The 15,223-nt window shown below is 43.5% G+C and overlaps 1 protein-coding gene across 13 annotated transcripts in view; it reads right to left on the reverse strand.

Annotated features, from left to right (window-relative positions):
- The window catches only part of WDFY4 (WDFY family member 4), a 415,213-nt gene that overhangs the window by 254,051 nt on the left and 145,939 nt on the right, over window positions 1–15,223 (reverse strand). For 12 of the 13 annotated variants that reach the window (XR_010318150.1, XM_064269860.1, XM_064269858.1 and 9 more), the window contains 5 exons: window positions 12,370–12,601; window positions 10,855–11,000; window positions 9,739–9,850; window positions 8,296–8,486; window positions 4,488–4,640 (listed from right to left, as the gene is read on the reverse strand). Coding sequence is in view for 12 of the 13 variants with exons in the window: in XM_064269860.1 (XP_064125930.1) it covers window positions 4,488–4,640; window positions 8,296–8,486; window positions 9,739–9,850; window positions 10,855–11,000; window positions 12,370–12,601 (834 nt within the window). In the remaining variant the exon portion in view is untranslated. Of the gene's footprint in view, window positions 1–4,487; window positions 4,641–8,295; window positions 8,487–9,738; window positions 9,851–10,854; window positions 11,001–12,369; window positions 12,602–15,223 lie in introns of those variants that run through there. The other variant, XM_064269862.1, reaches the window with a different exon arrangement.

Below are 15,223 nucleotides of genomic sequence, written 5' to 3' on the forward strand. Positions count from 1 at the left end.
CTTCTTTCTGGATGTTCTGTCCTTAGCCAAAAGTGGTGTGTGGAAGTCTCCTGCTATTACTGTGGAGCTATTTCTCTTCAATGCTATTAGAGTTTGTTTTATGTATTATATCATTGGGTGTATAAATATTTATTATGGTTATGTCTTCCTGGTACATTGACCCTTTAATCACTGTATAGTGCCCTTTCTGATCCTTTGTGGTGGATTTTGCTTTAATGTCTAATTTGTTACAGATTAATATTGCCACTCCTGCTCTTTTTTAATTCTTGTTTGCTTGTTATATTTTCTTCCATCCTTTGAGTTTTAGTTTGTTTGTGTTTTTAATCTATGTCTCTTATAGGCAGCATATAGACAGATCATGGGTTTTTTTGGTTTTTTTTTAATCTATTCTGCCACTCTCTGTCTCTTTATTGGTGCATTTATTCCATTTAAATTCAGCATAACTATTGATAGGCATGAGTTTAGTGCTGTCATTTTGTGTGCTGTTGAGTTTCTTTGTTCCACTTAATTTTCTGTGCCAAGTCATTTTTCTTCATGTATTTTTTTTTCATTGTTGTTGATTTTGGTATTTGCTGAGTCTTTATGTTTTTCTCGTTTTTTATTTTGATGTGTAGGATCGTTAGTTTCCTTTGTGGTTACCTTAATATTTACCTCTATTTTTCCAAGTTTAAACCACTATTTTATTTCTTTATAACATCTTGACTTCCTTTCCATATGAAAGATCTATGACTACATTATTTAGTCCCTCTTTTTTGTTTTAATGTTGTCATCTTCTCCATATTGACATCTCTGTTTCCCTATTTTCAGTGTTTTAGCTTTGATTTTCTTTTGTGATTTCCCTATCTGGGTTGATATCTGGTTGCTCTGTCCTGTGTTCTAGTTTTGGGTTGTTATCTGATTTTATCTATTTCCTAACTGGAGGACTCCCTTTAGTATTTCTTGTAATTTTGGTTTGGTTTAAACAAATTGCCTAAATTTTTGTTTATCTGGAAATACCCTAATTTCGCCATCAGATTTGAGAGACTGTTTTGTTGGATATAGAATTCTTGGTTGACATTTTTTTTCTTTCAAAGCTTTATGTATGTCATGGCATTGCCTTCTTGCCTGCTTGGTTTCTGCTAAGCAGTCCAAGCTTAGTCTTATCGACTCTTCTTTGTAGATGACTTTTCGTTTACCCTTTGCTGCTCTTAAAATTCTCTCTTTATCTTTGGTTTTGGCAAGTTTATTATAATATGTCTTGGTGACTTTCTTTTGGGATCTACCTTGTGCGGGGTTCAATGAGCTTCTTGGATAGATATCTTCTCATCTTTCATGATATCAGGGAAGTTTTGTGCCAACAAATCTTCAACAATTCTCTCTGTATTTTCTGTTACCTCCCCTGTTCTGATACTCCAATCACTTGTAGGTTATTCCTCTTGATAGAAAAAAAAAAATTTTTTTTTAATTCTTATGGTTTCTTCATTTTTTTTAACTCTTTTATTTAGTTTCTTCTCAAATAAGTTGGTGTCAAGTGGTTTATCTTCAATCTCACTAATTCTGACTTCCATTCCCTCAATTCTGCACCTATGACTTTCTTTTCTATTGAGTTGTCTAATTCTGAAATTTTATTGTTAATCTTTTGGATTCTGTTTGCTGTCTCTCTATGGGTTCTTGCAGCTTGTTAAATTTGTCATTATGCTCTTATATAATCTCCTTAATTTCTTCTATTTCTTTGTCTGTGTGTTCCTTGGCTTGTTCTGTGTTTTCCCTGATCTCCTTCCTGATTTCTTGAAGAGTTCTCTATATTAATCTTTTGAATTCTACCTTTGGTAATCCCAGTAAGTTCTCTTCCTCCAGAATGTTTCATGATTGTTCGTTTTGGTGGCTTGCTGAAGCCATCATGGTCTGCTTTTTTGTGTGATTTGATATTGACTGTTGTCTCCGAGCCATCAGTAAGTTATCATGTTTATTTATTTTATGTTTGCTTACTCTGTCCTAGTTTCTGGTTTTGTTTTGTTTTGATATGCCCAGATAGGCTGGTTGTGTGGTCTAGTTTGATTATTAGTGTATTTGAAACTCTCACATCCTGTCTCCAGGTGGCTAAAGCTGTTACTAGGTAGTCCGGCTATTACTAGGTAGCCCAGGAGTCCATTTACCTTTCTTGTGTGGATTCAGCTCAGGTATCCAGGTTGTCAGTCACCAAGTGTGTTCTGCAGGCTCTCACCCACAGTCCTAGATGGGCAGGGGTGATTGGTGTAGGCAAAGGTGTCTGAATGCAGTAGGGGGGTCAAACAATGAGCAAGGCAGGGGGCTGACAGCTGCCCCTAAGTGTCTGGGTGGAAGGCATGTCTCTGTTCCCTAGAGCACGTAGGTGGGTGGGTTTTGCAGCAGAACGATAGGCAGCCATTGCTTTCGGTTATCTTTTACGGATTGAATGCTGTTTCTTGCTGGTTCTGGAGGCTTGAGTAGATTCTCTGCTGTTTGGTCTCTCCTGATGTGGAAAACACATCCCAAGCACCACCGCTTGTTTTACCCCCAGTGCACTAGCCAATCCAGTCTGTAGGGTACCGTTTCTGGCCAGGTCAGGTCTGGCAAATTCTCGCTGCTTCTGAACCATTTCTCCTCCCCCGTCACTAAATCCATTTATTTAAGTTTGTCTTTGATGTTCAGGGCTCTTAGATTGTCATATATAATTGATTCTTTTTTTTTATCTTTGTTATAAGAGGGATCACAGGAAGCATCTGACAACTCTACCATCTTGACCCTACCTCACTGTGATAATTTATTCTATTTCTAAATGTGGAAGGGGAACACATGCTCAAAAAATGCCATCTCTGGTTAAGACCTATGGCTGCTAACCAAAAAGTCAGCAGTTCGAATCCACCAGGCACTCCTTGGAAACTCTATGGGGCAGTTCTATTTTGTCCTGTAGGGTTGCTGTGAGTCAGAATCGACTTGATGGCAATGAGTGTTTTTAGAGGGGCTTAGTGAGGGTTACTAGAGCCCAGAGGCAATCCCTAAGTTGCTCTCCCCCAATTTCAAGATGAATAGACACTGATAGCAGTGATGCAACAGCAGAACTCCCCCCCCCACCACCACCAATCTGGCTGCCTCAGTCATGTGCCTTTAATATTTTTGGTACCTCAGAATGTCATTCCACACTTCATCTGGTGCCCCTTTGAACTTGCATCATGGGAGCAGGTGCCCTCCTCTGCCCACCCCTCTTGTTATACCTCTTTATCTCTACAGTGCTCAGAAGAACAACATAGAGGAATAATCTAAGAATTCAACAATAGGGGAATGGATAAGAAACCAGGAAATCTCCACAAGGTAGAGTGTCACTCTGACCTCAAAATAATGCCTGCAATAGTTTGTAATAAAATTGCTTAAATGTTTGTGCTATGTGAGAAAAGGTAGCACTCAAAATAATACCTATGGTTTGATCATGATTATGATAAAAAAAATTATATATAGAAAATACAAGAAGGGAATGAATCCAATATTGATAACAATTGTCTGGATCTTGAAAATAGGAATTGCTCCCTCTTTACTTTCCTATAATTTAAAAATATTTTATAATAAGAATATATTAATTTTATAACAGAAAAGAAACACATTCCAGTCTGAAACTCTGATGTACTCCCACGGACCACCAGCACATTTGAGTTAAAGGACATACCATGCAGCTTAGCACCTTAGGCTTATCTTCTCTCCCTCCCGCTGCAGTCTCGGCAGCAACCAGCACAAACTGGCATGGTGCTCACCAAGGCACTTCCTTTAGAATTCCCATGGTTATTCTCATCCCTAAGCATTTTCCAATAGCAACTCCATCCAGAATGTTCTTTGCCCACTGAGTTCATTCTGCCAGACTCAGCTTCAGAGTCATTTCTTCTATGGAAACTGTTCTGATCTGAGCTGATTATCATCCCACTCCCACTTCCCAGATCCTCTGAGCCTGCCTTAATATGGCACCTAGCACACTGTGTTGTCCTCAGGCCATATCTCAGGCCTATTCCCTGTGTGGAAGGCATGAGTCATGGTCATCACCGTATCTCCACGACACAGCCAGTACACGACCCCACTGGGTGCTCTGTAAATGATGCTTCATGGATGTATTAATCCTCACTTACATTCACACATCCATCAGTAGCTTTCAGTCTTTCATGATCATTTGGAAACAGCAAAGCACCATCCAAAGGAATTGGGGTTATTTTTTTAAAAACCTTCATACGTATACAGTACTTTGGAGTTTTAAAAATCCACTTCTTTCGCACATAAAAAGACTGGGCTCAGAAAGATTAACAGGCTTACCCAAGGCCACAAAGCCTATACATGGTAGGATTTAATTATAAACCAAGGCTGTAGGCTCCAGAGTCTTTATGGTTTTCCCTCTACTCATGACTATCAAGAAAGTTGACCTGCTGCATTTAAAAGAAGCTCCATAATTTCCTACCGTATTTTGTCATCACACGTACTTCTTAAAAGCTAAGGGCTAATTTCCAGTTTACCTCAAAATCACAGAGGACATGCTCGAAGATTCCAACGTTGGCAATAGTAGATGATCTGAAGCCCAGCTCAGCAGTACCAGCAATTGAGAGGATTAGCTGAAAAATTCTGTGGTTTAGGAGTGAGGTCTTTTTTCTCAACAGAAATGTCATTATCTGAAAACATGAAAGCACAAAAGGGTTTCTTCATAAACATATCTGTAGAATTTCTTCTCCTTTCTACCTCCTTGTTCCTACCAGCACATTGGCTAAATCCAGTCTGAAACTGTCCGGTCTCAGGTGCTACCATGCTTTGCTCCTGTGCCTCAGAAAAAAAGTATGACCAGCTTCTGTGGCTACTTCCTGAACAGCGTCCACTTGTCTGTGCTTGTGTGACATGACCTCTCACTGGGGGACTTCCTGCTCCTTTCTGAATCTCTTCCATTTGATTTCCAGAATGCCACCTTCTCCTTATTTCCTTCTATATTTCTGAGTGCTCTTTCTCATTTTTCTTTAGTGGATCTTACACCCATAACCAACCAGCAAGCCACTACCTACCCATGAGCTCTACTACACCCAGCCAGCTTATGGCTGCAGTCACCAGATGGGTCTTTTTCTGGTGCCCATCCATGGAAAGTTAACAGTGTATAAGGATCCACACCAGGATGGAGGCACTGGGATCCCACAATTGGCCCAGTTGCCCACACTTGTCTCAGAGACTAACACTGTGGATCCCCCCACACCAATGTCTCTGTTGGCCACACAAAAATCAGGCTTCCCAGCATCCATCAGGGTCTGAATTCCCATACATGTCTCCTGTATGCTTATCATATCATCTAAATTCCCATCCACTTCATCTGAATTCCCAATCATGTCATCTGAATTCTCAACCGTGTCATCTGGATTTCCATCCAAGTCATCTGGATTCCCAACCATGCCGTCTGGATTCCCAACCATGCCGTCTGGATTCCCGCCCATGTCGTCTGTATTCCCATCCATGTCATCTGGTATTATGGATTGAATTGTGTCCCCCCCAAAACATGTGTTGTAAATCCTAGTCTCTATGCATGTGGTTATAATCTCATTTGGGAATGGGTTGTCTTTGTTATGTTAATGAGACAGTATTATTGTTGTTGTTACGTGCTGCTGAGTCGGTTCCCTGCATCCCTAGTGCCTAACACAATAAAAGTTTAATAAATAGATTTTACCAATGGACCACTCCTTTTCTCTACCATCACTCCTTGAAAAACTCAGTCAACCCAGTCTTCAGGACCCTCCTGGCTGCCTTTCTTTTAGGTGACTCTCTTTGACTCCCCTGCTCACATGTTAGCTACCTTTGCACCTCTCTAGCATTCTCTCTCTCTCTCTCTGCATTGCATTCATTTCATGAGCACTCCTTGAGAACTCATGCCATGCCAAGCCCTGCACTAAGCAGTGAGGAGGCGATGGTGAACCTAAGACAGTCCTGGCCCTGTAAGAAGCTCAGAATTTATGGGAGAGTCACAGAGAGTGGTAGTCCTTGAAGGGAATTTTGGACACTTTATTGCTTTTTATTATGGTACTTTATAAATTTTACCCTTCTAGATATACCCATGAGAATAGAAACTGTTTTGTACCTTTTTAGGAATGGTTGAAATAATTATTATAATCTCTTGCCACAGCAGATATTCATATGCTGAACTGGAACAAATCCCATTACTACTATCCTTAACAATATAATCAAAGTTTTATATACCAAGAACCCAATTCTTGAGTTTTAATAGAAATCTTGGCCACAACAATTGATTCAAACATGCCACTAGTCATAAAGATGGTACAGCACGGGGCAACATCTTGTTGTGTTGTACATAGGGTCACCATGAGTTGGAGCCAACTTGACAGCAACTGGCAACAATATACACCCAGTCACACCCTTTCACTTATTCCCAAGTGTCAACTTGGTGTCAGTAGCACACTGGCAAAGAATAAGGAACAATCCAGATCTTTAGAAGATCTGGAGACTAGCAGAGAAAAATATTCACAGCACAGTGTGACAGCAGTTAGAATTGGGGGTGCACAGGGCCAAGAAAGCCCAGGACAGGGTCCACACTCAGCACAGGAGGTCAGAGAAAGTATCACTCTTGCCCTTTGAGCTTGACCTAGGAAGGCAAGAAGTTCATCGGGGCAGAGAGGGAGATGGTACTCCCAGCTGAGACCACACATACACAAAGTTGCACAATGTGTTGAGTGAGCAACTCATGATGATGCAGGATTTGGGGAGGCAGAAGATCATGGTGTGAAACACTTGCTGAGTGGGAGATGGCTCTGAAAGGACAAGGGGTGGCCAGTTTTGAAAAGCCTTCAATCCCAGTCTAAGGAGTTTGGAATATTGTATCAGTGATGGGGCACATTTGAAGGATTACACCAGAGACAGCTATCATTAGATCTGCAATGTGAAACTATAACTGACACACATATAGAGAATAGGCTAAGAGAGAGAGGCAGGTGGAAGACTCTTGTTATCCATACATGGCTGTAGTCCTGGTGAGGGAGTGTACCTGACATAGCACACAGCTTTCTTCTGGCCTGAGGACCAAAGAGATAGGAAGGCTTCCAACCATGCAATGAGTTACTTGAGGGTAACGACCATGCCTTATCTGACTTTACGACTAGCGAGTAACAATAACAATCACAATAAACACACTCATCACAGTGACTATGGGTAGGCCCTGTTCTATGTACTCAGTCATCACAATACCCCTATGAATTAACTGCTGTTTATTCCCATATTACAAATTAGGGAACTGAAGCTCAAAGAGTTTAAGAACTAGCAACGGCTCATGTTTATTGAGCACTTATTTTGGGCCAGGCACCATCAACTAAACCTCATTACATCTCTGTGATATGGGAGTGTGATGGTTAAGGTTGTGTGTCAACTTGGCTGAGCCATGATTCTCAGGGGTTTGGCAGTTATATAATGATGCAATCGCCTCCATGATGAGATCTGATATAATGTAATCTCCTCCATGATGATGAGATCTGCTATAAGCAGTTGAAAGGGAGTTTCCTTGGGTATATGGCCTGCATCCAATACATATGGACTTTCTGGCAAAGCTCACTGGCTTTTGCTCTGCTCTGGGTCTTGCATTCAGCTCGTCATCATCTGAATTACGGCTCTTAGGACTTGAGCCAGCAGCTTGCCATCTGACCTGCTGATCTTGGGTTTGTCAGCCCCTGCAGCTACATGAGTCAGGAGAAGCCTCCATCCTGATGCCTAACTCATGGACTTGACACTTTCCAGCCTCTACAACCACGTGAGCCATTTTCTTGACACAAATCTCTCTGTCTCTCTCCCTGTGTGTCCATAGAGAGAGAGAGAGATGTGCTTCACTGGTTTTGCTTCTCTAGAGAACCCATCCTAAGACAGGGAGCTATGATAGTCCATTTCATACAAGTGAGAAAACTGAGACACAGGGAGCATAACTTATCCAAGGTTACATAGCAAGTTAAAGGAAGGGACAGATTCAAGCCCAGGTAATCTGGGTCCAGGGCCTAGGTCCTTATCCATCAAGCTAGAGTCAAAGGGGAGAACCATAAGTTATTCTTGAATTCAGTGAAAGCTGTCAGTAGCCATAGTCAGTGAGCATCCTCAGCCTGCATTAACCTCTTCTTTGGTTGGTGGTCACCTGGCCCTGCTCTATATATGCTGGCCTCAGGACCCAGGGGCTTTTGGTTGTCTTTCCCCAGAAGTTCCACTGAATGGACAGTACACTGGGACAAGGGAAACTCTTCCCTGCTGCTCACTATGACACCCCCTTGAGGCAACCCAGCTGAAGTGAGAGGGTCAGATTACCTGGTACCCAGAGATGTGCCGCATCAGGCGGTCACACATGGCATTGTTGGTCAGGACCAAGTGCAAGACTTTCACAGCTGCATACATGTTGTGGTCATCATTCGCCAGGGACATAAGGCCCAGGAGGATGGCGGGCCCTCCAATGAAGTCCAGGCTGCTGGCCGCAGGGCTGGAGTGAAACACCCTCACTCCTGTTGGGACAAAGAGGCATCTCATCAGGAAGGCCCAGGTTCACTGCCATGGGAAATCCCCAGCAGCATACAAGGTGAGGAACAGCCAGTGCCACTGTCACCACACGTGGGACAGGAAGGGTGCAAGGGCGGGGTGGCTTCTGAAAGTCTTAGGTCACTGACAGATGCTGTGCAGAATCCTTTCTGGGCCATTGGGAGGCTGAAACAGCCCATAAGATTTCAGATAGCCCATAAGATTTCAGACAAAAGCAGCCCATAAGATTCAGATGGTGCAGGTGCATTGAGGCACCAGCCACTGTCGGCAAATTTGACAGCACCATAGAAAAGACCTCAAGTATTAAGCAGCAGGCCTGTCCGGCTGTGCAGTCACAGTCCTAGCAGGTGGGACGTAGAAGTAGACTTGCCACCCTCTGCCTTTCGTCTGGAATGCCCAATGAGCCAAGCTCCCTCTGAGCCTCAGCTTCCTCGTTGCTCTGATGACCTCCAGCTCTTGCCTGCTCTCTAGGTCCCACTGGACTGGACCCTTTGCTCTCTCCAGATTGCACAGCAACAAGCAGTCTCTGTTTGTTGCTCAAGGCCAGTTGCCCACATGGACATGGGCTCCCACTAGACAGACTCCAGCTGGGTCAGTAGCTGAGTTCACTGCCAAGGTGTCCAATGTGGCAATGTGAACTCATTGTTATGAACTGAATTGTGTGCCCTCAAGAAGAAATATGGAAGCCCTAACCCCTATACCTGTAAATATGACCCTGTTTGGAAAGGGGCTTTCTTTTGATGTGTCAGTGAGGTCATACCAGAGTAGGCTGGGTCCTAAACCTAGTCACTGCTGAGCAGCACCTTATAAAAACAGCAGATGAGACACAGACACCCGCACAGGAGAAAACGGATGCCACGTGAGGACCTGTCTACAAGCAAAGGAGCAAGGATTGCTGTCAGCCACCCGAAACTAGGAGAGGCACACAGGCAATCAGCATGGCGGAGACCATACTTGGACTTTCAGCCTCCAGAACTGTGTGAAAATAAATTTCTGTTTTTTAAAGTCACTCACCTGTGGCACTTTTTGTTACAGCAGTGCTAGCTAATGTCGACACTGATTCCCATGCTCATGGGGCCACCTCTCCGCTGACCCTCAGTATTTGGCTCCCCCACATGCTCCTCCCCGCCTGCTGCTCCAGAATTCCCAGGTTGCACAAGCGATGACAACACCAGCCCTCCTCCCCAAATAACAGTCAAGGTTCTCAGCCTTGCATACCTAACTGGCCCACAGCAACCGCTCCTATGGTTCGAAGAGAGCCTGAGAGGTGGCCAGCACAGTTTCTTAGCAAGAACACGGGCGTGGCATTGTCACGGGATGAAATGTTCATCTAGGGAAATGGGCAACAATTAGTCCTTAGAAACTTTCCTGGGCGGGAAGCGTCTTGTGCACGAGCCGCTGCCAGCACTCAGGAAGTGATGGTCAGTGAATGGATTATAACCGAGCCCAAGTCAGGGGGATGGAAGCCAAAATTTGATTCACGTGCCCTGTGTCCCAGGCTGTGGCACAACTACGAGGAAGCAGCACTGGTTCCGTCAATGTCCCATGTGCTCACAATGAGGCATTAAAGAGAGTGAGGAGGGCCGGGGACACCTGAGATGAGACAGGGCTACCAGACAAGAGCAGCCACCTTCACAGTCTCTGTCATCCAGATTCTGCAAGCGCCAGCCTTCTCTGGCTGCAGGAGGGAAGGAAGAGAATCCTGCCCCCTCCCCAGGGGATGCACCATTGGTAAGGTAAGGCATGGTACTGGTACTCAGCTGGGTCTAGTCCCTGGTCTCCATCCTCAGTAAAGGGGGGTGGCACTTTGTCCAAGAAGGTGGAGATGATGTAAACAAACTAGCCCAAATTCACCAGCACTTCACAAAAAAGCTCTTTATGCAAAAATTAAGAAATAGTAAATCTAATAGCATCCTTGTCTATAAATTCATCTGCTTACTGTTTTACAAGTTTGCTGTTCTAAAAAAAAAAAAAATCACAGCACCTCAAAGAACATCTTTCAGAGTTGGTGAGTCAGTGGCACCCAGACAAAGGGAAGTTCAATAGTGTTCTCAGGCTATAAAAGGCTTATCAAATATTCCATTTGTTCTTGCTCTGCCATGGAGAGTACCTTCTTTCTCCTCTGAGTGATTATAAGCAAAAAGTTTAGTCTAGTGAGATGCTAAGGGTGGGAGACGTACGGAGATTTCCATGAATGAGCTGGGAAGTTTGCCTATGTATATCTGCCTATACGGGTGCAAGCATGAATTATTATTTGCTTAAGCGCTGAAAGCTGAAGCAAGCCATGAAATCAAGATTCAAAAACAGAGCGGCACATGACGTTAGAAGGCGTACCTCCTTGGCTATCAGGCGGCTGTCCACCTCGTTGTAAGTGTGTCTTATGTCTGCCACGCTGGTGATGGATGAGCTGGCTACGTGAAGTCCAAAGGAAACCCTCTCCTCTGCGACCAGGGCCAGAGCTTCATCATCAGAGTCCTCTCCTAAAACAACATGCCTTTCATCTTTACTCATTTGCAGTCTCGTCTTGCTGCAAAAGAGATCAGTTCTCAGAAGAACAAGCTCTATCGCTACACAGCAAACTAATATTGAGAGAGGATGCTTGTATGTTATATGTTTTGTTCCCTCCTGCATTTCTCTGACACTTACAGAAAAACTGTGAGAAATCTCACAAGACTGACCCTCTATAAAATACAGGTGTTCCAGGTTGGGATTACGAGAGCATAAAGCCTCCATCAAGGATATAACGTCACTCCCGAAACCAAAAGGCTAAGTGACAAGAAAGCCAGCTTATAAAAAAGGAAGTAGGCTGGCCTCAGAGAGCTAAGATTTTCCATGAGCTGCCCTCCGGTTTACAAGAGGACATCTGCTACTGGAGAAACATTGCATTAAATTGTCGCTGTTGTTGTTGTGAGCAGTCATTGAGTCAGCCCTGACACGTAGAGTTCCCATACACAACAGAATGAAAAGCTGCCCATCCTGTGCCATCCCCAAGACCAGATGCAGATCGGGCCATTGTGTTCCATAGGATTTTCATTGCCTGATTTTTTGGAATTAGACTGCCAGGCCTTTCTTCTTAGTCCATCTTAGTCTGGAAGCTTGGCTGAACCCTGGTCAGCATCATAGCAATACGCAAGCCTCCACTGACAGGTGGGTGGTGGCTGTGTATTACCTGCAGCGGTCAGGAGTTGAATCCAGGTCTTTCACATGGAAGAATCACCACTGAATCACCACTGTCTCTGGCATGAAAATAGTCAGTGAAACTTTAGTCTAGACCTAAGCTTATCACGTTAACTCTCGTAGAAGAGTACTCTGGTCAGTGTCATTTGCCACAGGAAATGAAGTTCAAGACAAACACTGCCCTCACCATGTCCAAGGCTTCCGACATTGATTTATTTATCATTCTACTCCGATGGGAACTGACCCTCTTGACTTGACAGAGCACAAGAGCAATGCTCCCTGCTTGAACAGCCAGCAATCAATAAAGAAAATGTGGATGTTTTGTCTGCCTGTTTAATAATTGAAGACAACAGTGTACTTTAGTTAAAAAGCTTCTTCATTAAAAGAAATGTAACTGATTTATCTCGTTCTCTTCTCTCTTTCTTCACTGATGGTATTACCCACCTACCCTCCTGCATTAGGCACTTTGGAGTTGGAACCTAAAGGATATTGTCATTTCCTTTTCTGTGACTTTTTGTGTTGGGTTGTAAATATATAATGACCCAATTACAGAAGCCTTCCCTAATGACTGACCTTTGCTGAGTTTATTTGTTATAAATATACTACAAATAACTGGATGTCCATTTAAAAAATAACATCAGCAAGAACATTGTGAATCAGAGCACTCCATACCTTGGGCATAGACAGCTTGGAAACTGCCACAGTATCTTGGGCCAAGTTTGTTAATAACTTCCAGAGTTTCTACTGAGATAGCTTCTTCAAAAAGGTATGCAGGGCCAAGACGCCAAATCAATGACGATTTTTGCTTCCAAACTCTAGGGGTAGCAATATATCCATACACATCCACAAATGAAGATGGATCCATTGAAAGGAAAGGTCCTGGTAGGGCCTGAATGTACAACATCTGTTAAAATAAAAAGGATGGGCCATGTTAAACCTCAGTATTAATCACATAAATAGAGACTGATATAACACGAGGTGCTTTATCCTCTTCAAGTAAAAACTGATTTTGTCTAAAAAAATAAATAAGTGAATAAATAACTAAACAAGCAAATAACTCTCAAAACTGGAAAGTATGCAGCAAAAGAGCTTACAAAATTGAGGTAGGAGTGAAAAACTGGTACTGCGATTTTGGAAACAAATTTGATAAGGAATATTAAGAGGCATGAAAATATTCATGTTTTTTGCCCCAGCCATCCCACCGAGAATCTAAATGTCTAATATTGCCACGTTAATAAAATTTGCTTTATTAAAAATAATTACAGACATGCAGATTGCAAAGGAAGAAATAAAACTGCTTCTGCTTGCAGAGGACACAATGGTCTACATAGAAATTCACAAGGAATCTAACAAAAAAAACCACAAACCGTAGAACTAATAAATGAGTTCAGCAAGGTCTCAGGATACAAGAAAAATATAAAAAAATCAATTGAATTTCCATATTCTAACAACGAACACACAAAAACTAAAATTGAAAATAATACTATTTATAATAGATCCAAAGAAAATAACATACTTAATAAAACATGTCGAGGGCCTATATACTGCAAATTATAAAACACTGATGAGGAGGCGGGGCCAAGATGGGGGACTAGGTAGACGCTACCTCGGATCCCTCTTGCAACAAAGACTCGGAAAAACAAGTGAATCGATCACATACATAACAATCTACAAACCCTGAACAACAAACACAGATTTAGAGACGGAAAATGAACAAATACGGGGAAGCAGAGATTGTTTTCGGAGCCTGGAGCCAGCGTCCCAGTCAGGTAACCTTTGGCGCCCGATTTAGGGCAGGGCCCAGGGGATCTGACGGCGCAAACAAGGGGAGCAGCCCTACCCCCCTGAACTCACCCCGGGAGGGGGCCCAGCCGGTTCGCACAGGCAGCGTGGCAACGCAGCCGGTGGGAGAAGTCCCCGGGAGGCAGTGACTTGTCTTGGAGCTGGGAGAGCAGCGTCCCAGCTGGGGAATCTTGCCGCCGGGCTTTTGACTGGGCGCTGTCAAGGCGCAAGCACGGAGAGCTGCTCCACTCCCCTGAACTAACCCCGGGAGGGGGCCCAGCCGGTCTGTGAGAGTGGCTCCACGATGCGGCGGGCGGGACAAGAAGTTCCCGGGAGGCAGCGACTGATTTTGGAATCGGGAGTGCACTGTCCCAGCAGGGGATCCTTGACGCTGGGTGTGGGACTGGCAGCAGAGGATCTGACCACGGCTTCAGTGGGCCAGATCCCTGGGGGCAATCTCCACACAGCCAGCACACATAGGCGACACGCCCCTCGGGAATCTCAGATAAAATAGTCATTCCAAGCAAGACAAGCAACTCTGGCTATATTCTGAGGTGCTACTCTCCTATCTCTCTGATCCCTCCCCCACCCTCCCCAGGCGGCTTCACTAACATTGGAATTTCCTGAGCCAGAGGGAGAACGGCTCCGGCTCCGCGGCGGCTTTGCTTCCCCACCCCCCCCCTTTTTTTTTTTCTTTTGGTCTTTTCCTAACCCACTCTTCCGGCCCGAGAGAAGGAAACACAAAAAACCCAGGGACCAAAAATCCACCCCTAATTGGACTAAAAACACAGAACCAGCTACAGCCAAGCATATATGATCCAAATCTCAGACTTTCATCCTTACAGGGAACAAGGTGGCGGTTATACTCCAAAGGCAGTTCTGATAGGAATCTGACTGCATTTTTTTTTAGTGGATTTTCTGGAAAAACTAGTTTCCCAGTGATGACTCGGAGACAGCAGTCCATATCAAACCACATAAAGAAGCAGACCATGACAGCTTCTACAACCCCCCAAAACAAAAGAATCAAAATCTTTCCCAAATGAAGATACAATTCTGGAATTATCAGATACAGAATATAAAAAACTAATTTACAGAATGCTTCAAGACATCACAAACAAAATAAGGCAAACTGCAGAAAAAGCCAAGGAACACACTGATAAAACAGTTGAAGAACTCAAAAGGATTATTCAAGAACATAGTGGAAAAATTAATAAGTTGCAAGAATCCATAGAGAGACAGCATGTAGAAATCCAAAAGATTAAAAATAAAATTACAGAATTAGACAACACAATAGGAAGTCAGAGCAGCAGACTCGAGCAATTAGAATGCAGACTGGGACACCTGGAGGACCAGGGAATTAACACCAACATAGCTGAAAAAAAATCAGATAAAAGAATTTAAAAAATGAAGAAATGCTAAGAATCATGTGGGGCTCTATCAAGAAGGATAACTTCCGTGTGATTGGAGTCCCAGAACAGGGAGGGAGGACAGAAAACACAGAGAAAATAGTTGAAGATCTCCTGACAGAAAACTTCCCTGACATCATGAAAGACGAAAGGATATCTATCCAAGATGCTCATCGAACCCCATTTAAGATTGATCCAAAAAGAAAAACACCAAGACATTATCATCAAATTCGCCAAAACCAAAGATAAAGAGAAAATTTTAAAAGCAGCCAGGGAGAAAAGAAAGGTTTCCTTCAAGGGAGAATCAATAAGAATAAGTTCAGACTGCTCAGCAGAAA

Source organism: Loxodonta africana, chromosome 16 (genome assembly GCF_030014295.1).
Source record: "Loxodonta africana isolate mLoxAfr1 chromosome 16, mLoxAfr1.hap2, whole genome shotgun sequence".
Taxonomy (NCBI): domain Eukaryota; kingdom Metazoa; phylum Chordata; class Mammalia; order Proboscidea; family Elephantidae; genus Loxodonta; species Loxodonta africana.